The sequence below is a fragment of the Neovison vison genome, chromosome 5, assembly GCF_020171115.1.
Source record: "Neovison vison isolate M4711 chromosome 5, ASM_NN_V1, whole genome shotgun sequence".
In the NCBI taxonomy this organism is placed as follows: domain Eukaryota; kingdom Metazoa; phylum Chordata; class Mammalia; order Carnivora; family Mustelidae; genus Neogale; species Neogale vison.
Window position 1 is genome coordinate 35,626,149 of NC_058095.1, and position 27,957 is coordinate 35,654,105.

The 27,957-nt window shown below is 35.9% G+C and overlaps 1 protein-coding gene across 8 annotated transcripts in view; it reads left to right on the forward strand.

The window, feature by feature from the left end:
* The window catches only part of BCAS3 (BCAS3 microtubule associated cell migration factor), a 588,867-nt gene that overhangs the window by 91,495 nt on the left and 469,415 nt on the right, over positions 1-27,957 (forward strand). For all 8 annotated transcript variants that reach the window (XM_044248512.1, XM_044248515.1, XM_044248514.1 and 5 more), the window contains exon 7: positions 1,131-1,203. In XM_044248512.1, coding sequence (XP_044104447.1) covers positions 1,131-1,203 — 73 coding nt within the window. The remainder of the gene's footprint in view (positions 1-1,130; positions 1,204-27,957) is intronic.

The following is a 27,957-nucleotide window of genomic DNA, read 5'->3' on the forward strand; positions in this document are numbered from 1 at the left end:
AAATTTCAATATAATTTTTCAATATAGTTTTTTTTTTTTAAGATTTTATATATTTATTTGACAGAAATCACAAGTAGATGGAGAGGCAGGCAGAGAGAGAGAGGGAAGCAGGCTCCCTGCTGAGCAGAGAGCCCGATGCGGGACTCGATCCCAGGACCCTGAGATCATGACCTGAGCCGAAGGCAGCGGCTTAACCCACTGAGCCACCCAGGCACCCTCAATATAGTTTTAAATGGAATTTCTTTCATGTGTGACGTTGAGCACCTTTTTATGTGGTTCTGAGCCTTTTTGTATTTCCTGACTATTCTTCTGCTTGTTGCTGCTATTTTACATTGGTTTTATATCCAGTAATATTGTTGAGTTCAATTATTGTCATTATCCTGTCTAGGGCTTTGAGTACAGGGTTGAATAGGAACAGTTAATTGGGTATCCTTGTGTTATTACTCATTTTCATGGGAATGATCTAAAGCATTATCTATGATTTTGTTATACAATATTTTGTAAATAATCATTGGGAAAAGAAAACTTATTTTTGTTGTTTTCTTTTGTTCTTATCATGACTAGATGTAGAATCAAATGCTTTTTTGGCATTTGTTGAAATGCTAATATAATGAATTACATTAATATTACATTAATAGTTTTTGTAATGTGAAATTATTAGTTGGGTAATCCAACTTTGTTATGAGATTTTATTTTTTTTCTAATATATTGCTATCCAGTTTACTATTTTTAAAAGGATTTTTGCATTTATGTATATTGATAATGGCCTATAATTTTATAATTTTTCTGTCCTTACCTCTCGTTAATTACTTTTGACATGAAAATTATACTAGTCTTAGGTAATTAGTTGGTGGAGTTCAGGGTGGTTTTTGATCTCATGGAGCATGTGTATAAGATTGAAGTTGGTGCCAACTTTTTAAAAAAGATATTTTAAATGCTGGTTCAATTTTAAAAATAGTTATATTTTTATTTATAGCTATTCTATTTTTGTTCAATCAAGTGTATTATGTCAATTTGTCATGAATGTTTTGCTATCTTTTTAGCTGCCTATATTTTGAGAGCATGAAAATAATGGAAAGTGTAAAAGAATCCTCTCAAAGTTTTATTTTACCTTTTATGTTCCTTTTCAGGTACTCAAAAGTGTGACAACTTTGCTGAAAAAAGGCCCCTCCTTGGTGTTTGTAAGAGCACTGGATCTTCTGGGTAAGGAAATTAAAAAAATTCTTTGAACCACTTAAAAATTTGTATTGTTATTTCAGAGGGTGAATTTTGGTATCTTAAAATCCTTGTTACTGTAAGACAACGCTCTTATAAGAAAGAAGAGAAAAGAATTAAAAGCATATTTAGGGTTTTCTGTGGCTCTGGTCTTGTGATTTCTGTTTACTGTTTACTGTTTTCTCATATGCACGGTGATAGCAGGAGACAAAAGAAAACAAGCAATAGATTAGAATTCAGTCTTGAAATAAAAGATTAGCATCATTAAGTTTTTTTTTTTTTAAGGTTTATGTGTTTTTTATCATAGTAACTTTTATGGAGACCAAACTAAAATCTGAGGAGCCTTGAAACTGTTCTGAATGTTTAATGTGCTGCAGTACCCACACACAGATCCTTTTGGAAAGGATGACTACCTTTATTGAGTATTTGAGTAAATTCTCTGTTGAATCATTGACTAACCACTGAGCTACATAGACTTGGGGCAACCCAAGGAAACCAGGCTTTAAAATAATAAGAATTAAAGAAAAGTAAAACTGAGCAGAGATATTAGTAACTACACATTGTAGAGGGAGACAGATTTACAGAGTTGTTATACTGTAATATATTTGTATAATTTTAATGTTGAGTTTTCAACATAAAGTTAGGACACATTCCAAGAAACAAGAAAGTATGTCACATTGCGGAAAAAAAAAGGGAGGCAGTAGGAACTGTTCTGCTAGTCTCTGGATGTTAAATTTTACAGATAAGGATTTAAAATATGTTTTAAGAAGTAAATAAGTCGTGTTTCTAAAATTAAAGAAAGTGTGGTAGCAGTGACTCAACAAATAGAGCACCTCAATAAGGAGTTAGAAATTATAGAAAACCTAACGGAAATTCTGGAGTTGAAAAGAGCGAAAAGTGAAGTGATAATCTCACTAGAGGGACTCAGTACATGAGAGCATGAGAATTAGGGAACTGATGTGTTTACAGAGGCGCTGAACAAGAGTGGGAGCTACAAAGAGGGTTGGCCGCTATGGTAAAGCCGCTTTGTTGACTTCTGTTTTCCTGATGTTTAGCCCTCTGTAGTTCAGGGCATGTAGACCTGTGGAAGCCCCATGAAAAGATGCGTTCGTGGAAGGCATTCACCTACCTGCTGAGTTGGGTTTGCAATTTTTGAAAGGTTTTCTACTCCTTATTAACCCTGCTAACGTTAGTATGATGAAGGAGATTGCTTTTGTTTTTACAAGATTCATTTATTGAGGTATCACTTTATAAAATAAGGCAAAAAGGAAGGGTAAGGTGATTATATGCAGTTGGTGATGGGATCATTTGTTGAGGGATGCATTTAATGGTATGGGGGTCATATTAGTTAGGTTTCTCCAAAGAAACAAAACCAGTATGATGTGGGGTATATATGTGTGTAGTTGTATGGAGAGAAAGAGAGGGAGAGGGAGAGGGAGGTTGAGTTTGAGATTTTAAGAAATTGGCTCACATGACTGTGAAGACTGGCAAGTCCAAATCTAGACACTGAGGGAAGAGTTGCAGTCCCAGTCCAAAGATGGAATTGTCTCTTCCTCCAAGGAGGTCAGTGCTTTTTCCTGTTAAGGCTTTCAACTGATTGGATGAGGCACACTCAGATTATAGAACATAATCTGCTTAACTCAAACTTTACCGATTTAAATATTAATCTTGTGTAAAAACTACTTTCTCGGAAACATCTAGAATAATATTTGACCAAATCTGGTTATTGTGGCCTAGTCCTATTGACATATAAAACTAATCACCATAGGGACAGTGAATTTAGTCTTAATTACAATAGCATTTGCCTATTAGAAAAAGTCTGTTGTAGATATTTATTTTCCTCCTCTCGTTTCTGCTCCTGAAATTATTTCATGGTAGAGGAATCATTCTAGTAAGAGACTTTTATATGTTTGTATCATTTGCTGCGTTGTTTTAAGAGTGATTATTGAAGAATAAATGTAAAGATAGTTTTGAATTAAGTTCATAAGTCATTTCATGGACCGTAACTTCGAGCATGATATATCCTGTTGTTACTGGATATAAGCTCTCTCTTGCCTGTGTGCTGTCTTTTTTCTCTCTTGTTTTATACCTTTCTTTCCAATGGAAGACAATGGCAGGAAATACCCATTTTGTTTTCACTTATTTATTTGCTGATCTGATTACAATAAACAACTTGTGTGTGTAGTATCTTTGTCAGAATGTTTATAGTCTCAAGAAGGACGTTTTATGTAGGATTGTGTTTCTTTTTTTTTTTTTTAAGATTTTATTTATTTATTTGACAGAGATCACAAGTAGGCAGAGAGGCAGGCAGAGAGAGAGAGAGAGAGAGAGAGGAGGAAGCAAGCTCTCCGCGGAGCAGAGAGCCCCATATGGGGCTCGATCCCAGGACCCTGGGATCATGACCTAAGCCAAAGGCAGAGGCTTTAAACACTGAGCCACCCAGGTGCCCCAGGATTATGTTTCTTGCAAGTGCTATGATTGTTGGTGAATACAATTTTCTCTAATCTGAGCTAGTGCTTTGCAGGTGTGTGTGTTTGTGTGTGTATTTGTATATTAAAGATTTTATTTATTTATTTGACAGAGAGAAATACAGTGAGAGAGGGAACACAAGCAGGGGAGTGGGAGAGGGAGAAGCAGGCTTCATGCAGAACAGGGAGCCTGATGGCGGGGTTCCATCCCAGGACCCTGGGATCATGACCTGAGCTGAGGGCAGACACTTAATGACTGAGCCACCCAGGCGCCAAAGTATGTGTATATTTTAAGAGTTATTCTAAGTGGGCAGTAGGTTAGCAGATGGTGATATTGAATAGACTAGACACTTTTTAATAACTCCAAAGCTGAATATAATAACAGAGAAATCTAGTTATAGGTCAATTCTTTTAGAATCTGTTTCCCAGATTCTGGGATTTTAAAAAAGTTATAACCCAAAATTTTTATGAGGCATATGCTTATTGACTGTGCTAATATAGCACTGGGGAATGGAAAGCAAATGTTGAATGCCTACTATGTATCAGGTCTATTAAATATTTTCCACTATGTAACATCATTTAATCTTAAAACAAGCCTCTGAAGGAGATTGTATTATCCTCACTTTATACATGAGGAAACTAAAATTAAGTGAGATTCAGTCACAGTTAGTTGTGGACCCAGGCCTTTTCCCATTTTCCAAGTCTGTAGATGGAACATGCCTTTGCATTTAGAGTACTCTAACTTCTTGTTCATGTATTAAACTTACTTTCCTGTTTTCGGCAGTTATTTTTAGAGTTAATAAAGAATTATTTTAAAATGTAGCAATTAAGTTATATTTATACACTTATTTAAACAGTAACTTCTTAGGAGACTTTTTGTTTTGTGTATATTTTGTCTCAGTATTTCTGTAGAAATGGAATATACTTTTGTTGTTGATTTTACTTTTATTGTTTTAAGCAGTGTGATGCATACTGTTTTGCAGCTACTTACCTGGAATTTTTCAGAGTGTGAAGGGACTTCCCTGATTGTTTCTTCTTCATGTGAACACAATGTTTAGTAAACGCAAAGGGAATCTCCTTTGCATGATAGCAGTAGTATAAAAAGGACACAGGCATTGGGAAATAGAACTAGTTAATTTAAGAAACACTTTTTTTTTTTTTTAAAGATTTTATTTATTTATTTGAGAGAGAGAGACAGTGAGGGAGAGCATGAGCGAGGAGAAGGTCAGAGAGCGAAGCAGACTCCCCATGGAGCTGGGAGCCCAATGTGGGACTCGATCCCGGGACTCCAGGATCATGCCCTGAGCCGAAGGCAGTCGTCCAACCAACTGCGCCACCCAGGCGTCCCTTTTTTTTTTTTTTAAAGATTTTATTTATTTATTTGAGAGAGAGAGTAATTTAAGAAACACTTAAAAATTGTTTTTGTTTTTTCTTTATTATGCACTGCAGTATTGTATAACCTTCTAGAAGGGGTAGATGAGCATAAAAGACTTATTTTTCATTAATCAGCAAAATGCTTCCTTAACTGATGTTCTCTAAGTCTTTTGACACATAGTAAGATGAACTCCAGAGAGCTCCTGTGTCTTTCTTTTAGACTCCAGTAATATGAATAATGGACAGCCCTTTCTTCCTTGCCCCCCTCAGTGAACCTGTGGATGTGCATAATGGCTGTGCCCAGAATGAACAAGACACAACCATGGCACCCGTATTGGGCAGAATCTTGAACCACATTGTATTGCAGTTGCCAAGGCCAAGGAACGCTCTTATTTAATGAAGTTCAGTGGCAACCTTTGTAAGAAATGAAGTAATTTCAAGACAGGGCAGGTTCCCTACTAATATTCAAATAAATATCTGTTTTCATCTTAAATTTACCTTGAAAAAGAAAGTAAGTTTAAGAGCTAAATAAGAATAAAGTCTTAATTTAAAAATTAAGGACTATTCATTAAATACAATACAGTTAGTTCACAGTATTTATTTTTTGCAGTTTTGTTGCAGAACTTGGATTGGCAGAATTCCATGGGTCTGGTATTTAGTAGCCACTGCCTGAAAGCAGTAGTTATTTAGGTAGAGGTTAAGCATTGTTTCACTGTCCTGAAGTGTTACTGAATAGACTTTATTTCAAGTTGTGTATAAAGTAAATAAAAGTTCTGTTAATTAAAACTAGGAAGATGATTGCTTGGGATTATAGGTATGCAGTGTTTCTTTTTGTGGTGAAATGTCACAGATGATGTTACATATGATAGCATGTATTTTGAGTTTTGACTAATTTTCATCCTGTTGTGTTCATGTGGTCTGATGAAATCACATTTTGGGCTGGTTTTACTTCTGCAGACATGAGAGATTTAAGATGTTCTTCCAGTTTTGTGTGCTTTAATATATGAGCTTTCCAAACAGTTCCTTGGCCTTCCTTCAAGGACCAAGTCTTTCACTTGCCCATCTCTGGTATTTTTCACTCCTTTGGGTGTTCTGCATTTTCTTCTGGCTCTCTGTTTGGCTCTGTGGCTCTCTTTCTTGTTTTCAAAGAATGGTCTTTTACATCTTTGTCATACCATTTATCAGAGCTGCCACATTGGCATAAAGGTTTTTAATGCAATGGATCAGCATAGTAGGGTATCCAGTATCATGGATTGCTCACGGGGTTCTGGACTTTATATCTAGAGTATGCCCTGTTCATCTGATTGTGGATGTAATGAAATCTTAAGGAAACAAGATGACTTTACTATTACTACTTAAGTACTTTCTCTCTTGTGGCTTAGAGATACACTTTATAGATCTTGAAATGTTGCACTGCCTTTAGTAAACGAACGTCACTAGCATGAATGTTAATCATGCAGCATTTACTGTATTCACTTTCTCACTTAAAGCAAATTTTTAATTTTCCTATAGGGGGAAGGCAGAGAGCCAGAATATTACACACTTGAGTTACACTTAAAAAGTTTTAAAACACATGCTGGACAAATCTGTAAACTGAGACACACATTATTATGTAATATTTTAACCACGGAAAGCTTGAAAAATGTGTTTATTTTAAAAAATAGTATCTGAACTATGGACACTCCTAAGTGATGTGTTTTAAAGTCATATTTACAGACATTACTGTGTATTTCCTTGTGATCCTGAAATTGGTGCAAATCTCAAAAGGCCCACCAAAATGTTTGCATATAAGTGACCAAACCAAAGGAATGTTTGCTTAGTTTTTAAAAGAACTTCCTTACTTGCTATTATATGCTACATGTATCCCTGAAAACCTGGAAACATATGAATACTCAAACTGAGTAATTTGAGGAAAGTTCAAGTCAAACATGTGGGAGCTGAGACTTTTTACCATTTCTAGGCAAGGGAAGAGAGCCATTAGCAGAAACTGTGAAGGGAGCCCTATCAAAAGGTTCACATACAGAAACTCTGGTGTAAGGATTTGGTTTACCTGTAATAACCTCACAGCGGAGCACTGAGGGGCATGGCAACTATATACTTTCATTTCTCTAAATGGCTCCCTCAGGCTGAACCTAGCCAGAAGCCAGAGGCCGAGTTCTGAAGGTTCTGAGAGCCTGCTGAAGCAATCCATACTGTATGGGTCAGTCTCCCACGGCAGGGAGCAGGGTGCAGACTATACAGAGTGTATTGGGAGGAGCAGCACAATTCTATTCAGTAAAATTCCAAACTAAAACAGATTTTATGGGGAAAACAAGTATGGAGGAAATTTCTGCTGTGTTGTAATCAGAGCAATAATACTCATTAAAAGTTAGAAATTTTAAATAGAAATGTTAATACTGGGCGCCTGGGTGGCTCAGTGGGTTAAGCCGCTGCCTTCGGCTCGGGTCATGATCTCAGGGTCCTGGGATCGAGTCCCGCGTCGGGCTCTCTGCTCAGCAGGGAGCCTGCTTCCTCCTCTCTCTCTCTGCCTGCCTCTCTGCCTGCTTGTGATCTGTCTCTGTCAAGTAAATGAATGAGATCTTTAAAAAAAAAAAAAAAAAAAAGAGAAAAGAAATGTTAATACTAATTAAAAAAAACACTAGTAATAAGAAATTTTACTGAAAAAGGAAGTGAAGATACTTTTTTGTAACGGGTGTGTAAAGAAGTGTCGAAACAGTTAAATTAGGGAGAAAAGAGCAAAATGGACAAAGACCGTATAGAAACAAGTTCTAAGTACATTGTATGCCTAAACATGCCTTAACACATGATCAGACCGAGCCATAAAGAACCTGGTTCCTCCTGGTTTTCTCTCTTCAGTTGAGTTAGAGTACTTTGTATTCAATTGCTGTTGGGTTGTAGCACAAAAAATTAAAATACTGTCAATTTCATTTATTAACACAGCTTCCTGATATACTGACATAATCCCCATTTAGAATCATAAATAATACCAAAAAACCTGTATGAACATGCTTTTAATGGCTTTATTGAAGTATAGTTGGCATAAAATAGGCTATATATAAAGTGTACAATTTTGTGTTTGACATATGTATACACCTATGGAAACCATCACCCCCAAAATATTCCTTGTGTTCCTTTATAACTCTTCCCTCTCAGCTCCTTTTCTTTAGATGACTAGTGATCACAATAGGTTAGTTTGCATTTTCTATGATGTTTATGTAAATGGAATCATATAGCATCTTTGGTCAGGCTTCTGTTATGTAGCATATTTATTTTGAGATTCATCCATGTTGTTGCATTTATCAATAATTTATTTTTATTGCTGACTAGTATCATATCATGAATATTGATTGCCCATTCACCTGTTGATGGATATTTCAGTTGTTTTATAGACTTTGGCTTTTACAAATAGTGCTGCTATGAACATAATTTTCAAGTATTTGTATAAACTTATGCTTTTTTCCCCTTTGGGACCAATACCTGTGAGTAGAGTGACTGAATCACATGTTAGGTGTATGTTTTTCGAAGTGGTTATCTTATTTTTACAGTCCTACCAGTAGTGTATGAAATTTCTAGTTCTACTTCGTCACCAACAGTTGGCTTTTTATCAGTCTTTTTAATTTTAGCCATTCTAGGAAATATGTAATGGTCTTTCATTATGATTTCACTTTGTACATTACCAATTTTAAAAAGTATTTATTTATTTATTTTAGAGAGAGAGAGAGAGAGTGGGGAAGAGGGCAGAGAGAGAGAGGGAGAGAGAGAGTCGCAAGCATACTCCCCACTGAGCATGAAGCCTGATGCAGGGCTCGATCTCAGGACTCTGAGATTGTGACCTAAGCTGAAATTGAGAGTCGGACGCATAACCCACTGATCCACCCAGGTGTACATTGTACATTACCAATTTTTGAAAAAATAGTTCTCAATCTTCTAAACTCAAAATGGATGAAAGACCTCAATGTGATACAGGAATCCGTCAAAATCCTAGAGGAAAACACAGGCAGTAACCTCTTTGACATTGCCTATAGTAACTTCTTTCAAGATACATCTCCAAAGGCAAGGGAAACAAAAACAAAAGTGAACTTTTGGGATTTCATCAAGATAATAAGCTTCTGCACAGCAAAGGAAATAGTCAACAAAACTAAGAGGCAGCACATGGAATGGGAGAAGATATTTCAAATGACATTACAGAGAAAAGGCTGATATCCAAGATCTATAAAGAATTTCTTTAACTCAACATTCAAAAAACTAATAACCCAGTCAAAAATTGGGCAGAAGACATGGACAGACACTTCTCCAAAAAAGACATGCAAATGGCTAACAGACACATGAGAAAATGCTCAGCTTCACTAGCCATCAGGGAAATGCAAATCAAAAGCACTATGAAATATCACCTTACATCAGTTAGAGTGAAAAAAATTAACAAATCAGGAAACAACAAATGTCGGTGAGGATGTAAAGAAAGGGTAACCCTCTTACACTGTTGGTGGGAATGCAACCTGGTACAGCCACTATGGAAAACCGTATTGAGGTTCCTTGATATTAAGAATAGAGCTACCCTATGACCCAGTAATTGAACTACTAGTTATTTACGCCAAAGATACATACTTAGTGAAAAGAAGGGGCATGTGTACCCCAATGTTCATAGCAGCAACATCCACAATAGCCAAACTGTGAAAGGAGTGGAGATGCCCTTCAACAGATGAATGGATAAAGATGTGGTTCATATACACAATGGAATAATATTCAGCCATCAGAAACAATGAGTACCCACCATTTGCATCGACATGGATGGACTGGAGGGGATTATGTTAAGTGAAGTAAGCCAAGCAGAGAAATACAGTTATCGTATGGTTTTACTTATGAGTGAGACCATAACTTCACTTATGAGTGAAACCACTTTTAAGTTTCACTTAAAAGTTTCATTTGTGGAACATAAGCGCTAGCATGGAGGACCATAGGGGAGGGGAGGGAAATCCAAAGGGAGAAGTCAGAGAGGGAAATAAACCATGAGAGACTGTGGACCTGGAGAAACAATCTGGGGGTTTCAGAGGGGAGAGGGGGATAACAGGGTGATGAGTATTAAGGAGGGCACCTGCTGTGGTGATTAATCAGTCACTGAACACTGCATCGAAACTAATTATGTACTATACAGTGACTAACTGAACATAATAAAAAAATTATTCTTTAAAAAATTGCCTGGGTGGCTCAGTTGGTTGGATGACTGCCTTCGGCTCAGGTCATGATCCCGGGGTCCCGGGATCGAGTCCCGCATCGGGCTCCCAGCTCCATGGGGAATCTGCTTCTCCCTCTGACCTTCTCCTCACTCATGCTCTCTCTCACTGTCTCTCTCTCAAATAAATAAATAAAATCTTTAAAAAAATTTTTTTTTTCACTCTTCAATTTAGTTAACTCTTCTTTCATATCTTACTGTTATTTGAGCATTCTGAGTTTGTGACTTTCTGATTCATAGTGTTGTTTCAAATCTTATTTGCTTATTATACAAATACAAATTTGTATTGCAAATCTATAATTGCTAGATAAACATTATTGTATTGTAAGCAATAAGCAGTATTGATTTACTATATGTAATGGTTCTTGAAAAGCCATAACTTTATACCTTTCTTTTTCTTGGTATAATGGAGCTTTTTCACAACACACAGAAATTGAATATGAATTAAGAGTAATATTTCTACATATGGTTTCAGGTGAAGCTACCACTTCAGCTTAATCAAAACAATAGTTTCTAGTCAGAATATTGTATCAAATAACTTTGAAACATACACTACTGCCAATTATTACAGTAATATTTTTCAGTGAGTGGAACTTCCAGTCACATCTCTCAATGTTCTTGTATAGGGCCTTCCCTCTTGAATCTTTCTTTCTTTCTTTCTTTTTTTTTCCATTCAAGATTTTATTTAAACTCAAGTTAGTTCACATGTAGTGTAGTATTAGTTTGGGGGTAGAATTTAGTGATTCACCGGTTGCTTATTACATCACCCAGTGCTTATTACATCAAATGTCCTCCTCAGTGTCCATCACTCAGTTACCTCACCCCCCACCTACCTCACCTCCAGCAACCCTCATTTGTTCCCTACATTTAAGAGTCTTTTTTGGTTTTCCTCCAGAAAGGAGGAATTATTATAATTGTTTCAATTGTATTATAATTACAATTATTATAATTGTTTCTTAAATTCCACATATAAGTGAAATCATATAGTATTTGCCTTTCTCTGACTGACTGACTTTACTTAGCATAATACAGTCTAGTTCGATCCACCTTGTTGCAAATGGCAAGATTTCATTCTTTTCACTTGAATCTAAGTTACTTTCTGGGACTTGCTTTAACTCATCTATCAGGAAATACATGCTTGATAGATATTTGCCTGCCGGGTCCCCTATATTAAGTCACAATCACCAACATTATATGAAGGTGAAAGTCCACATGGGAAGAGACACTCAACCATTCTCACTTTCCCAACTGAGCCCAACACTGGGCCAACTGAGAAGGTGGAATATGAGCGCGGGAGAGAATCACAGAACCACCACCTATCCAATCCCCAGAATCCTGAGGAATAAAGTGGTTATTGGTCTAAAGCATTACGATTTCTAGTCGTTTGTCATACAGCAATAGCTACATGAACCATATTAACCATTTATGTACATACCTAGTGAGAAGGATGAGTCCTGTCTGTTTACAGTCACTGCTTTTATAGGTTTAGGAATAGTCTTTATTGTTATTATTATTTTGTGACATAGAATTTACTGTGGCTCTCGTTATGTACATGTGAGATACACCTGCCCGGGCCAGCCGGGCTCTCAGGGTTCACACGAAAAAAGCCGAAGTACATTTGGCGGGGGCCAGCTGTCCGCACCGGAAGTGGCCGCGTGGGCAGTTCAGTCCAGCTTCCGGGTTCCCAGCTTCCGGGTTCCCAGCTATAAGGCGCCCGTCGCCGCCGCCTTTTCAGTGCATTTGGCCTCGATTACCCGCCAGTTCTCACGTTTCATCCAAGACAGTGCAGCCTTCGCTTGCCAGTTCTCTGACCTCAGATCCCCCCAGTTGTCATTGCCCCACAGATCCGGTCTTGGTCTCTGCTGGGCTCCATGCCGCCTCAGGTATCCTCGCTGTCCAGACGTGTGTTCTCAGAGGGAGGCTCCGGGGGACTTGGCTCCCGCCCCGCCACGCGGGTCTGGAAACACTCTTGATTTTAGCTTTTTTTTTTTTTTTGTCCCAATCAGTTTTTCTCTCCTGTAATTTTATTTTAATGTGGGTTTTGGAGCAAGGGATTCATGAATCCCCCCAAAGGTTGGAAAAAATGGTGAAGAGAATGGTGTAGATAGAAGAGAAGCAAAGGAAAAAAAACAACAACCCATAAACCCCCACCTAAATTATTTAGCAAAAGATGGTTTTTCTTATAAAGAGGATTGAAAACGGAAATAGAATTTTATTTTTTTAAATTACGTTATGTTAGTCACCATAAAATACATCATTAGTTTTTGAAGTAGTGGGGTATTTTCTGTAGAGTTACCTAATGATTGGCTATATATTCTAAGAAATTACATCATGTCATGAGAAGTAGTCATGATACTTTAGAAACTTAAAATGTATGTGATATATTAAATGGGAGACAAACTGTGGGAAGTCAGTCAGGTTTCCAGCTTGTATTTTTTTTTCTTCCCCACACATATTTCTCTTTTATGGCTATGTCAGGCTTTTAAAATTTTTTTAGTATCATAGTATGAAGGAAAAGATAATTCTCATCAAACATGCCTGATTTTAATATTGAAGGTCCACATGGAAGTAGGATCACCAGAAAGGAGATTCACCTTCAAAGAAATGACTCCCTGATACCCTTCTTTATCAACAACCACTTATACACAAGTCTTTCTACTTTGACTAGGATGATAACCTTTCATTATTTTATAATTGAAGTACAATCTATATTTATTTTCAGAGTAATGTTTATCATGTAAACTCACTTTTAGTATTTAATATCTTTTTCTGTGAAAATATGGACTGGAATAGAATGCATTACAATTTTTCTCATTAAAAGTAAGAGAAATGATTTTCCATTTAATGCCCTTTCATTTAGTTGTAGAGTTTTCAGGAACAAATTAAAGTCACTAAGTGAAACATGTGTGTTTGGGTAGTTATCTTGTAGTTGTTACAGTTTTCTATTTTGTGGGATTTAGGGAGGTTATGTTCATTAAATTCCATTTTTTCTTCTAGTAGTTTAGTGTGAATGTTATTCCTTTTTTTGTTCAGTATATTTTTGGCGCAGGTTAACAATTAATTTTTTTTAAAGATTTTATTTATTTGCCAGAGATAGAGAAAGAAAGTACACACAAGCAGGCAGAGAGGCAGGCAGAGGCAACGAGAGAAGCAGACTCCCTGCCGAGCAAGGAGCCCAATGCGGGACTCGATCCCAGGACCCTGGGATCATGACCTGAGCCCAAGGCAGCAGCTTAACCAACTGAGCCACCCAGGCGTCCCTTAACAATTAATTTTATAGAGGTTAGGGGTTGTGGTTTGGAGGGGTTCAAGTGCTTTATCTGGTTTCCTAGTAGGAATTGTATTTTTCTGTAGATTTGGTGTAGTATAGGTACTCTTTAATAAATGGCACCTTGGGACAATGGCTTCAGTACTTCCTCTGGTTTTCTGATAAGCCTTTTATATTCAGCTGCTTTTTTCCATCTTTCCTTTCGCATTAAGTTCCTGAGCACACGTACCATGTGTGTTAGGATTCCTCTCTGATGCTTTCCCTCTGACTGGCATCTCTGGTCCTACACTTGTTCTCAGCCCCTTTCTTTTGATTCTTTAGCTGCCAACACTTTGATCCAACTGATCTGAGACCTGTTTTTAGTAATTCCCTGCTTATGTGAGACTCCTTGCCTCTGGGAGTAAATCCTAGGTGATTTTATCTACATTCCGCCACTAGTAGTACTATTGCATTCAACTTGTTTTCCAAGTAATCCCTGCTCAGTTCTGGGCCAGTTCAGGAGAAGACTGCCAATTTTTGAATATTTCTGATCCCACGGTGTAAATGTTATTTAGATTTGTTGGTTTTTCTTTTTCTTAGTTATGCTATAGGGCAATTCAGGAGCAATTTCATTTGCCCTCCTTGTTGATATATATTATTTTTTAAAGGTATTTGGAGACAGAGTTATATGGCCATGTATACACACACAAACACATTTGTACAAATATTTGGGTTGTATCATTTTTATCTGCACCTTGCTTGTTTTTGCTGTTTGTTAATATTTTTTCCTGTGTCTTCATTTAACAATGATTATTAGTGCTACCTCATGCACACCTCATGCATACCAAAATATCATTTTGGCTATTCTTACAGTATCTCATTGAATACGTATTCCATTATTATACATATTTTAAATTATTGATCATAAATAGAAAGCTTGAAGCTTAAAATAGACCACGATGTGCTGTCACCAAATCTAAGGATCTCATGTTTAGCTTTATAAGATTTTGTGTCAGAGAATGATGGTAAAGAAAGCATTTATGAAAGGTTTGTTTCCTATATTATCTGTTTCTAAACTTCTTGAAAGCAAAAATTAGCCACAGATTTTATTAAAAGGGGGCCATCTCTCCTGCCATTTTACTTCAGTGTATGTTTCATGTAGCAGTGTTGCAGATAGGTATATTTTCCAAGAGCTACATTTAATTCTTGTCATGTGGTTCTGCCTGATTTTAATAGAAGTCTTGGGGAACAAACCAAGTTTTGAGCCTCTATTCAGAATGGCCAAAATTAACAAAACAGGAAACAACATGTGTTGGAGAGGATGTGGAGAAAGGGGAACCCTCTTACACTGTTGGTGGGAATGCAAGTTGGTGCAGCCTCTTTGGAGAACAGTGTGGAGATTCCTCAAGAAATTAAAAATAGAGCTTCCCTACGACCCTGCAATTGCACTCCTGGGTATTTACCCCAAAGATACAGATGTCGTGAAAAGAAGGGCCATCTGTACCCCAATGTTTATAGCAGCAATGGCCGCAGTCGCCAAACTATGGAAAGAACCAAGATGCCCTTCAACGGATGAATGGATAAGGAAGATGTGGTCCATATACACTATGGAGTATTATGCCTCCATCAGAAAGGATGAATACCCAACTTTTGTAGCAACATGGACGGGACTGGAAGAGATTATGCTGAGTGAAATAAGTCAAGCAGAGAGAGTCAATTATCATATGGTTTCACTTATTTGTGGAGCATAACAAATAGCATGGAGGACAAGGGGCGTTAGAGAGGAGTAGGGAATTTGGGTAAATTGGAGGGGGAGGTGAACCATGAGAGACTATGGACTCTGAAAAACAGTCTGAGGGTTTTGAAGTGGCGGGGGGGGTGGGAGGTTGGGGTACCAGGTGGTGGGTATTATAGAGGGCACGGCTTGCATGGAGCACTGGGTGTGGTGAAAAAATAATGAATACTGTTTTTCTGAAAATAAATAAATTGGAAAAAAAAAACACAAAACCCTGGGTGGGGGGAACAAATCTGAAATAAACACGTGGGACATTTATGCAAGAGGGCTGATTTTAATCAGGGTGATTGGAAAAAAAAAAAAGAAAGTGAATATTGCAATCCCATCATTACAAGGAGTTGAGAGAATGTTACCTCCTTTTTGGATTTGTTTCATGTGTTACCACTTTCCTTTAGGATATGTATACTTAAGTATTGACTGACTAGAAATTCTCTTCTTGAGCTATTCAAGCAGATTTGGCTCTGAGCAATTCAAATATGGTTGGTGCTGATTGAAATGCTAATATTGTGGATATATTATGTTAAAGTATATTAAAATTAATTATACCTGTTTATTTCTACTTTTGTTTAATGTAGCTACTAGAAAATTTAACATTATATGTGTAGCTCACTTTATTTTTTTTTATTGAATTGTGTTGCTGTAACCTTATTTTGGGCTACAGATGGGTATTTGGATTCTTTCTGCTGACCTCTTTGTGGAAAATCATCACAGTTTCTTGTTACATGTACAGATTGATAGATTTACTTCTTCTGAGCTCTTAGCCAGGAATATTTCTCCAATTCCTGGAAATGTAGTGTCAGGAAAGATTGCCAGAGGGTAGTGGTCTGTAATATATAGTTGAAGAAAAGAAGCCTTCAAAGCCATCCTTGACTTTCTGATATTCTGGATGACACTGAGCCTTCAGTGGCAGCATTTTTAGTGTTAATCTGACAAGAACTCTACCTGTTGTGATACTTGTGTTTAATGGATCTGGTTTTCATTTTCAGTTCTATAATTTTCTTTCTGTAAGCATTTATCCTGAAGTTGGTGCTCTATAATATTCACTGATCCGCCTAGAATTCATGGAAAGAAGTGTAGGATATTGGAAACAACAAAGGTTTTGAACGCACACAGACCTAGATTTGAATTATTAGCTGCATAAACTAGTAAATTATGCCCAGTTCTCAGGCTCAATTTCTTATTTGTTAAGTGGTGCTGATATACAACTACTGTACTTAAATAAGGTAATGTTCTCAAGTATTTAGTATAGTATCAGATCCATATTAGGTGCACCTCATATTTTTTGGGTTAGAAAGATGTGAAGGGCAGCCAAGGAGTACTCTACCAGGAATTTCTTCCCCTGTGCAGACATATGAAGAAAAGTGGGTGTATGTATGCATGCATATACATAGGTAATGCTTTGGGGAAGCTTTGCCTGTATGACTATTGGAGAAATGTGGTTCTGCCCAGTATGTCTAGTACTCAAGCTACAGGTTTGTCAGGCTTCATGTCAACCCTGTACTCTATATTTCTGATGAACAGGAGACCTTTCCTTCCATTGGAAAATGGTTTTTTGTTTATTTTCCCCAAAGAAGCTCATGCCATATTTATATATTTATGTCTTTACTGAGGTGAAACTGAAGTACAACAAATCACATATTTGAAGTGTATTGTATGCTAAACTTTGACATATGTATACACCCATGAAAGCAGCACTCCAAAGTAATGAGCAGATCCATCACCCATGATAATTTTCTCATGGCCCTTCATATAAAATGCATCTATCACCCTTCCCAATAGAAAGGGAGTAGAAGCAACACATTTTTATGTAGTAAGTCTCTGAGTATCATTGGGGTCTTTTTTGTGGAGAAACTTTGCTGCCATGTAGTTTAGGATGACTTTAGTATATAGTTAAAAACATAAAGGTAGGAGTTTTTAATTCAAAGTTGCTTTTTCTTCTGCTCTACATTTGAAACTAAAGCCCTTTCAAAAGAAAAGCTTTCCATCTAGGACAAGTTCATGAAACTACTAAAGGGCTTGCAGTTTCTCTGTGTAGTCATTTCAAAACAAAATTTTTTCAGCCACCAAAAGGATGCAGTCTTGACATATAAATAGAAAACAGATTGAGTTTTTGGCTGATATTACTCTACTGGTTTAAATGTTGGTTCGGTCAGCTTCAGGCTTAGATTACAAGATTTGCAAATTAAAGGAAAACCAAAAGAGAAAGAACATCTGCATAGATTCTGACTTTGTGGAATTTCATACAGGCACGCTTACTCTACTTCTGGTGAAGCAGGGCATGTGCACAGTGCATAAGCACTAGAAAGAGATCACTGTTCTGTTGTGCTTGTCCTAAAGACAAAATTGATGATGAAAATTAAGTAATTCATTATGAAGAACCATGACAGTTTCCAAATAAAATATTATTCCATAATTTTGAGAAAAAAATACTTTGTTGATGTAGCTATACGATATTTAGCCAGAATAAAATCCTGTTAAATGTCACTAGTTGTGTTATTTGATGATTTTCTTGAATCCAAGTATTGGGATTTGAGAAAGGTATTGGTTTAACTAAGACTTAAATCTGTTTCAATCAAGGGCTATATTGATATAATTGAGAGTAAATTACTACAAACTTCAGGGAGATGTAAGGAATCCTTACTTGCTTCTGGGTGAATCATCCCTTGTATGTATATGATTTAAAAATCTCTGCTTTTAAAAATGTTTGCTATAGATTACCTGTGTTGCTATTTCAAAGAAAGCTTTATTTTTATGTTTTTTCCCTTTTATTCTAACAAGGAACATGATATTCTTTTTAAAAAAAGATTATTTATTTTAGTGCTAGAGAGCATGGCGGGGGAGGGCAGAGGGAGAGGGAGAGAATTCTACAGCAGACTCCCCATTGAATGTGGAATTGGACAAGAGGGGCTTAGTCTCAAAACCCATGAGATCATACCTAGAGTTGAAACCAAGAGTCGGACACTTGACGAACTGAGCCTGCCAGGCACCCCTGTATTTTTTTAATATCATTTTTTGGCTACTCTTACAGTATCTGGGCATTCAATAGTAATCCAAGACAATGGTTTTGAAGTGAAGGGAGGAAGATGGGGATGATATTGATCCCCAGAGACACATGGCAGCGCCTGGGGACATTTTTGGTTATTACACCTTGAGGTGGGGAGGAGCTGGTCATATCTAGTGGGTAGAGTCAAAGATGCTGCTAAACATCATATTAGGTAGATCAGCCCCTGACAATAAATAATTATCCAGCCTATGTCAATAAATAGGGCCAAGGTTGAGAAGTTTGCATCTTAGGAAACAAAAATCTACACACCAATTGAGGTGGCATTCTAGCACAGAGAGAAAAAAATTAGTAAAGTAGTATAGTGACAAGAGATGTATAAAAAATACTAGATCATGTGGTTAGATAATGTTGGACAGGGCAGTGTCATGTGTTCTTGATGGACATTTAGATAAATTTGATGTTTGGGCTATAGTGAATAGAGCTATGTGAACATTTGTGTCCACGTGTGTACATTTTTTTGGTCTACATTTGTTTGGCATATATACCTGGGAGTGGGATTGCTAGATCATAAGTTACGTTTTGTTAGATAGTACGATGCAGTTTTCTGAAGTGTTTTACTTTCCTACTGGTAGCCCATAAGTGTTACAGCTGCAGTACTTCTTGTGAAAACTTGGCATTTGTAGTCTTCATTTTAGGCATTCTGATGGGTATACATTGGTATCACATGTAGTTTTGTTTGCATTTTACTGATAGCTAATGAATTTGAATACTTTAACATGTATTTGTAAGCTATTTCAGTGTACTCTGAAGTGCCTGTCCAAGTCTTGCTCATTTTTCTTTTGCAGTATATGTCTCTTTCTTATTCTCTTTTTGGAGCCCTTTTAACATGTACTCCCTGTCAGTGCTTTTATGATTGAATCATGTTTACCCCAAGGTAATGAAACTGATTCCAAAATGTACATGGGCATCAATACAGAGGTCCAAGATTAGCCAAGACAGTTTTGAAGAACAAAGTGGGTGGGGTTACACTACTTGCTATCAGCTTATGAAGAGGCAGTAAGTAAGTTACATTGGCATAAGGAGAAGATTTAGTTTGGTTGAATACATAGAGAGTTCACAAACAGATTCACATATTTTTATGAAAAACTTGGCAGTGTAGTACAGAGAATATTAATATATGGTTCATTTGGATATTCATATGGAAAATGAAGAATCATATTCTCTACCTTATACCATGCAAAAATCAATTTACGAAGTACTATGGACCTTAATATCAGAGAAAAAACAATAGTATTTGAAGATAAAGGAATTACCTTCATGACTTTAAGGTAGGCAGATATTCCCTAAACAGGGACTAAAATGCAAAAGATTTGTATCCTTTGTATTTTTTTGGTTTCAATATTATACAGAAAATTGCTGCATTTGGTGGCATATTATGTATATATGATAGCCTGTTGTGTAATGCACTGAAAAGCTAGGATTTTATTATCCCACAAACCTTTATTTAATGTCAGTATATGGAATTATTATCTAATGAGGACAGTATAGAAGAATGTGCATCATTTCCTATTTTGATATACTGTGGATCTTATAAGATTATTTTAAAAATGGGGATTGGAAATCTTGGATTTGCTTTATCTCCATCTGTACTCCTTTAAAAGATTTCCTTTGTTTCTTAATTTCTCTTCCAGTATCCCAAGTATTGAACACCTTTAAATAGTGTTTCTTTATGTTTGAGAAGTAGATCCAAATGTAATGGCACAAAGCAGGATACCGTTTTACAAATCTGGTTGAAAAACTTAACTTGAAAGGTCGCAGAAATTCTTCCAGCTATTCAGGTCGTGAGAGGGAAAAAGGAGAAATAGGAAGTCCTGGCTAGCTAGTTACTCTGGGAGGCATGCTAAGTGAAATGGTAAGGAAAAAAAAATTTTTTTTAAATGCTTTAAAATCCCGGGCTTTGTTTTCTGTGCAGGATCATATAGAGGGCCACAGTTTTCTTGTTTATTTCTGAATGTAAAGCTCTTAGTTGTAACTTAGGATACTTTGAAGGGGATTTAGAAAGAGGGAAAACTCCTTTTGGACTACTACTTTGCTGAAAAACTTGAAAAAAAATTACAAACAACTTGAAGTATTGTTTTAGGTTTAGAAACAGATTATTATTGTTTAAAAATAAACTTTCTGGCCTCAATAAGGTAGTTGTCACAATCAGTATAGTATCTCAGAGGCAGGATTTTTTTTTTTTTTTTGAAGACTTCTGAGTGTGTTATATCTTAATGTTAACTGATTTTATCCCTCGTTAGGCACAATTGTTTTAACAAGTGGTTTTTCTTGGCATTCAAGTAATTTTATTAACATCTTATTTTTCAAACCTGGTATCTAAAGAAGGCCCCAGCAGTTACTGTGAGATAACTGGTATATTAATTAGCGCCTCATGCTTGGGTGTGGGTGAATGTGCGTGGAGGGGAGTGCAGAGGGAGACACACAGGAGCCAATACTTTGAGTGCCCCTTTGGAGTTACTATTTGTATTTTCTAAACCTGTAAGTGCTATAAGTGGTTTAAACATGTGGTAAACAAGTTCTATCACTCATTCAAATGTAACAGATACTGTTTCTCTCTGTAGAAACAATGAGATATAATGACTTTGTATGTTGTAAAGTAAGATTTCCTCTTGCCTTTTAAACCTTGTTTCCTTAGAATCTTCTCATTTCCTTGAAAAAGTTCAAGAACACATTCTGAATGCATCTGTTTGTCAGTTGTCCATGCACCTTTCTCAAACATGGAAATAAAAGTTAAGTTTATGATGACCAGATAGCTGAGAACAGCTGCAGTGCATACTTCTGTGAGTCACTTGTCAAATGAAGCAGCAATATAGGAAAAATGGTAATGCACCCCTCCACTCTTACAGACAGAACTGCGGCTTTTGGGGCCGCTTTAAATTATTAAACACTAAACGCCGTGATGTTAATTAGAAGAGGAACAAACTCTACAAAGATAAATATGTTTTCAATATGATTCTTAGGGAGGGTACAGTAGAAACCAGTGAATAGAGAGGAAATTTATTTCTGGCAGGACTCTAGACATGGAACTGTGGCTGAACTTTTTACCCTAATTACCTCCTGCTAATGCCTGCAGCGGTCTGGAATCAAAGTGGTGCTTCGGGCCCTGGAAATTCTCTGATGTGGCAAACGTTTGTTGTGTGAGGAGGGTTTCTTAAGAAAAAGGAGAATATTGTGACAGGATTTTAAAAAAATTTCTCAGTTACCACCCACCTCACTTGTTGCCTACAAAAATAGAGTAATTGTTTGCATCTGTGTGTGCTTTTTTTCCCTCTAAGAAATAACTGTTATAAATCAATGTGACATAGATCCAGTGAACTGAGGCTTGCCTGAGGTAGGGTTTTTTTTTTTTTTCTTTTTAAAAGTTTCTCCTTTATTTTAAAATCTAGGTTCAAATGTAAAGAAGTTATTTTTTTTAGAAGTTATTTTTGATAAGTGAGAAAAAATATTCTGCCCATTTTTTAAGAGACTTTGGGTCTTTAAAGTATTTTTTCAAAGTGAAGTCTAACCACTTTCTTAGCATTGAACTGATAACTATTAAATTGCTTAATCCTGGAAGTTGAAATGGGAATTTCCAGTTTCCCTTTTTAACTCTCCATCTGACTGGGACCAGAACATTTGAAATTTTTCTTTTTGTTTTTTCTAAAACTACATCATTCCATTTATCTGTCATATAATTTCTGGCTCCTTGTATAAATTTTTGAAGTGAAAAGAGTTAAGTTTTGTGAAAACTACCTGCTTTTCATCCTTTGCTTTTAAAATCAATATTTCTCTGCTATATGTATGATAAGTACATTGACCTTGCGTTTTATGTGTTCTGAGACAATCCAAATTTCAATTATGAACATCTGTGTTAACTTGTAGCTCCAGCTCCAGCCCTTTACTAATCTAAAATACCTTGTAGATAATTCTTGAAAAACACTAATTACTCTGTTATTTTGTAATGCAAATCAATTCATGGTTTCACATGAGTAGAAATGTATTTTGGCAGTCTTTTATTTAGGTATTGTATAGAAACAGCTTTAATTTGTAAAGGTGGTGTGTTATTAGTTTTCTTGATCCTGGGCAATAAAGGTAATTTTTATTCCTCATAATGAAATCTAAAATTTCTTATAAGGCTGTGTCACAAATTCACATCTTGCTGTGGTTAAACTGTGGTTACAGTTGCTCCAATACAACCTTAGTATTTTGTATATTGTATAGTTTTGCTTTGCATCTGTGACCATTCAGATAGTTTTATTTGTGAATTGTGAATGAGGGTTAGTTTTTTTGAATTACCAGTTTCAAAATTATGTTGCAAGTAACTTATTTTATTTTGTTTAGTACATATGTTTGTAAAAACTTTCTAATTAGTGGAAGGCAGTTATACATTTTCACTTTAATATACTGTTTGGAAATTATGATTATCCTCAGTAGATGTATTTCACAAGTTTTGTTGTTTGTTTCCCTTTGATTTCCCTTCCCTCCCATTCCACCTATCTTTATAAGGACAGCCACGTAAGAAAAACATTTTTCTTCTAACGATACTATAAAGGTAATCTTTTGCTGTAATAATACTATTAAAACTGGAGACCACTTATGTCTTAACCACATATGTATTTTTAGGCATTTTAGTGCTGTTCAAATTTAATTTATACTTCATTATAAGGTAACTTTGAGAAGTATTATTATGAGACGTATTTAAAGTCTCATCTGCTTTTTGCCTCTCAGGAAAAAGAAATGAGAACAATGTGGCTTTGTTACATATTATGGAATATAAAAACATTTAGCAAAAAAAAAAAAATAAATAAAAACATTTAGCAAAACTGAGTGTAAATATTCCTTTCAACTTTCAAATGCACTCTGTGGTATACAAGTAATGATTTTCTTGAACTTCGGAAGATTTAATTTAGAAGAATATGTTTAATTTTCCCCTAAAAAGTAAAAGAAATGCTCAGGTTTTTGTTATCATTTTAAGTATTGAGAAGGCAAAACACAGAAGTAATAGATTTTATACATATCTTTTTCTAAAACATCTCAGGACATTTACTTATTCTTTGATTTTGAGATAGATTTCATATAATCTATGAATTTTAGTTTTCCTACATTTCTCAAGGTGCCTCAAATGATGTGATGATTTATTGGCTTCCTTGACGTGTTTGTATTGATTTCATGCACATTGATAAAGTCTTAGGGTAACCCTAGCATAATAAAAGCAGATATGCTGGGTGCCTGGGTGGCTCAGTCATTAAGCGTCTCCCTTGCTCCTAGGGTCCTGGGATCAAGCCCCTTATTGGGCTCCTTGCTTGGCAGGAAGCCTGCTTCTTCCTCTCTCCTTCCCCCTCCCCCTGCTTGTGTTCCCTCTCTTGCTCTGTCTCTCTGTCAAATAAATACATAAAAACCTTTAAAAAAAAAAAAAGCAGCTATGCTTTTACACAGTATAGTGTATTTGGCCTCTGTGCTGGCTTCGCAGAAGTTAGTGTAATTAACATCTTTTTGTGAATTGAGCCACACTTCAGTGTTCTCATTTCAGGTATTTCATATTTCTCAGTTAAGCTATGGTTATAAATTAATGGTTGATATGCAACATGATTCTGTATATGCTTTATCATAACAGATAAGCAGTTATACTTTAGCTTGCTTATTAGGGAGGTAAATTCAAGCAGGATTTTGCTTTGTTTTGTTGGAGCATTATTGCTTCTACCATAAACAACACATACATTTTCCTTGATACAGTGTTTAGTTACCACTCGAAGTTTCATGATAATATTATGACTCAGAATTAACTGTATGTTTTTTAGGGAACTTACTTATGATGTATTTCTTAATCATTAAATAAAAATTTAATTTTTAACTTCTTTTGCCTCTGTCCTATATCCCTCTGTCACTGGTTTCCCTTATTTTAGAGGAAAATGTCCATGGGAAGGAAAAAAATAGGAAGTTAAATTAAAGTTTCTAGTAGACTCACTAAGTTAATATGTCTTCCAAATTTATAAAATTGTGAGCAATCTATTAATTTTTCTTATCAATAAAAACTCATTTTTACATAAGTAATTACAAAGTAAGATTTTAATATCCTGAACTATTAATTTCAAGATTACTATATAATACTTAGACTATAAGTGTGGCTAATTATAATATTTACGGTGTGAATACCAGAGGCAGATTTATTTGTTTCCTTTTGGGTTTTGGAAGCATACTGATAAAAGCAAGGTTGCAGCTTTTGATCTTTGTTATCTGTGTTCTCTTCTGTGTCTATAAGTCACTTTTCTAATCAACCAGTAAATGAATATTAGCACCTTAAAATGTTAGCTATTTAGTATTTGAAATCTTTGCTGTTGATAGAAACATTTCCATGGTATTTTTATTGCTGAATATTAAAAACTTTTTGAAGAATAAATGCTTAAAAGCTTTCCTCTATAAAGTTTTACCTACATCACAGGATCACTATAATGGTTAAAATTAAATAATACATGTAATGTCTTTATAACAATAGCTAGTATTTGTCAAATGCACAGTAATCAGAATTACAGAGCTGCCACTGATATGGGAGTTATTATCAGAAAAGTAAATTCAAAAAAGGTAGAATGTCAAACATTTTCATATCTTTATTTTAGAAATGGAATTTTACCAAGTATCTCTCTCTTGAATTTCTTTAGTTTTTACTTTTTCTTAAATAGATTTTATTTTTTAGAGCAGTTTTAGACTTAGAGCAAATTTTAACTGAGGGTAGGTACTGAGATTTCTCCTATACATGTATAACTTCCCCAATTATCAACACCCTCCACCAGAGTGGTACATTTGTTACACTTTTATTTTATTTTATTTTATTTATTTTTTTTTAAAGATTTTATTTATTTATTTGAGAGAGAGACAGTGAGAGAGAGCATGAGCGAGGAGAAGGTCAGAGAGCGAAGCAGACTCCCCATGGAGCTGGGAGCCTGATGTGGGACTCGATCCCGGGACTCCAGGATCACGCCCTGAGCCGAAGGCAGTCGTCCAACCAACTGCGCCACCCAGGCGTCCCCATTTGTTACACTTGATGAACCTACATTGACATATAATTACCTGAAGTTCATAGTTTACATAGGTTTTAGTTCAGGTGTTGTACGTTCTGTGGTTTTGGACAAATGCATGATGATATGTATCATCATTATAGTATTATATAGAATAATTAATTGATAATAAGTTAATATTAGTTTTCTTAATTCCTTTTTTAAAGTAAGCTAGTTTCTTTTCTTCTCTTTGAAAGATTTTATTTATTTATTTGACAGAAAGCACAAGCAGAGGGAACAGCAGGCAGAGGGAGAGGCAGAATCAGGTGCCCTGCTGAGCAGAGAGCCCAATGTAAGGCCCGATCCCAGGACCCCTGGGATTGTGACCTGAGCGTAAGGCAGCTGCTTAACCGACTGAGCTGCCCAGGTGTCCCAGTTTTCTTAATATTTAATTGATTCTTTTTCTTTTAGAAATAGTACTGTGTTCAGCATATAACAATAAGCAAGATGTAGTTTCTGCAAAACTTATAGTTCTTTTGCATGAAAGGGCTGATATGTCTGTGAAATACACAGACATTGACTTTGTTTAGTCCCTTTGCATTCCTTCATTAAGAATGTTTTAATATCTCTAAGTGATTTAAAAACATGGAAAATATTCTGGGAGAATTAGTGGGCAGTTATTTTCCTCACTTGTTAGAATAAACTAATTATATGTTCAAAATTCTATAATTGGGGTGCCTGGATGGCTCACTTGGTTAAATGTCTGCCTTTGGCTCAGATCATGATTCCAGGGTCCTAGGATAGAGCCTCACATCAGGCTCCCTGCTCAGCAGGGAGCTTGCTTCTCCCTCGGCCTTCTGCTCTATTTGTGTTCTCTCTCTCTTTGTCAGGTAGATAAATAAATAAAATCTTAAAATTCTGTTGCTGTCCTTGGAAATGTTGCAGATAATAATATGAATCGTTAATGTTATTTATAAATATCTCACATGTATATTATGAATTATCATACATCATTTTTAGCATTATATAATGGTATATGATAGCTTTGAAATAAAGTGCTTCCTGTGTGTTAGGGTTTTAGTTTATAATCTCTACAGAGTTATATACTACTTCATATTAGATCAGGTTATGTAGTAAAGTCATAAAATATGTTTTGTTTGAAAAAAATGTTTTGCTTGTACCTAATTAGTCTAATTAAAACATGTTTTAAAATGTCCTGATTTGTATTAATATTGTTATGTATGGGGAGCAGGTCCCTAGATGTGAAACTTAGGAGAGGTATTTGACAGGCTTATAAACTTGTATTTTGTGTTTTTGGGAAATGAGACTAAATAACTTCCTGGAAACTTAGAGGATTTTGTTCTTTTCTCAAGTGATTACACTTTAACCCTGTTTTCATTTTTTGTAATGGAAATCTTACCTTATCTATTTTAGCAGATGCCAGAAAAGTTGAACTATTTAGATTTGAATGGTGAAACTCGTATTAGTAAGTGTATGTATTTAATAAATAGATATAACAAAAGATGGAGAACTAGCTGTTATAAAAAACTCATAACTTAAGCCCCTTTCATATTTAGCAGATTCTCAAACCTGTTCTCTTTAAATTCCAGTTAACATACAGTGTAATATTAGTTTCAGGTGTACAATATAGTGATATCAGGTGTACAGTATAGTGATTCAACATTTTCATACAGCACCCGGTGCTCATCACAATTGCACTTTTAATCCCCATCACCCATTTATTTTTCTAAAACTTTAATCCAGTCTATTTGGAATTGTCTTAGACTCTTTCTCCTCTGCCTCTAAACTTACTTACCTATGTCTGTATTGTAAAGGAATCCCTGCTTATTACATCTCTGTAAGGTGTCTGATCACCTAACATTTATTACTCCAGGATAATAAACAATGCTATGAACAACTTTATCTTTGAAAACATGTGAAATGGGGCGCCTGGGTGGGTCAGTGGGTTAAGCCTTTGCCTTCAGCTCAGATCGTGTTCTCAGGGTCCTGGGATGAAGCCCCACGTTGGGCTCTCTGCTCAGCGGGGAGCCTGCTTCCCCTTCTCTCTCTGTCTGCCTCTCTGCCTGCTTGTGATCTCTCTCTCTCTGTCAAATAAATAAATAAAATAAAATAAGAAAAGAAAATTAGTGTGAAATGGATGGATAGAGAACTTAGTTAAAAGTTACGGTAAGATTACTGCCTATGTTCTCCTCTAGGATTCTGATGGATTCCTGTCTCACGTTGAGGTCTTTTATCCATTTTGAGTTGATCTTTGTGTACGGTGTAAGAGAATGGTCGAGTTTCATTCTTCTACATATAGCTGTCCAGTTTTCCCAGCACCATTTATTGAAGAGACTGTCTTTTTTCCACTGTATATTTTTTCCTGTTTTGTCAAAGATTAATTGACCATAGAGTTGAGGGTCCATATCTGGGCTCTCTACTCTGTTCCACTGGTCTATGTGTCTGTTTTTATGCCAGTACCATGCTATCTTGGTGATCACAGCTTTGTAATAAAGCTTGAAATCAGGTAAGGTGATGCCGCCAGCTTTATTTTTGTTTTTCAACATTTCCTTAGCGATTCGGGGTCTCTTCT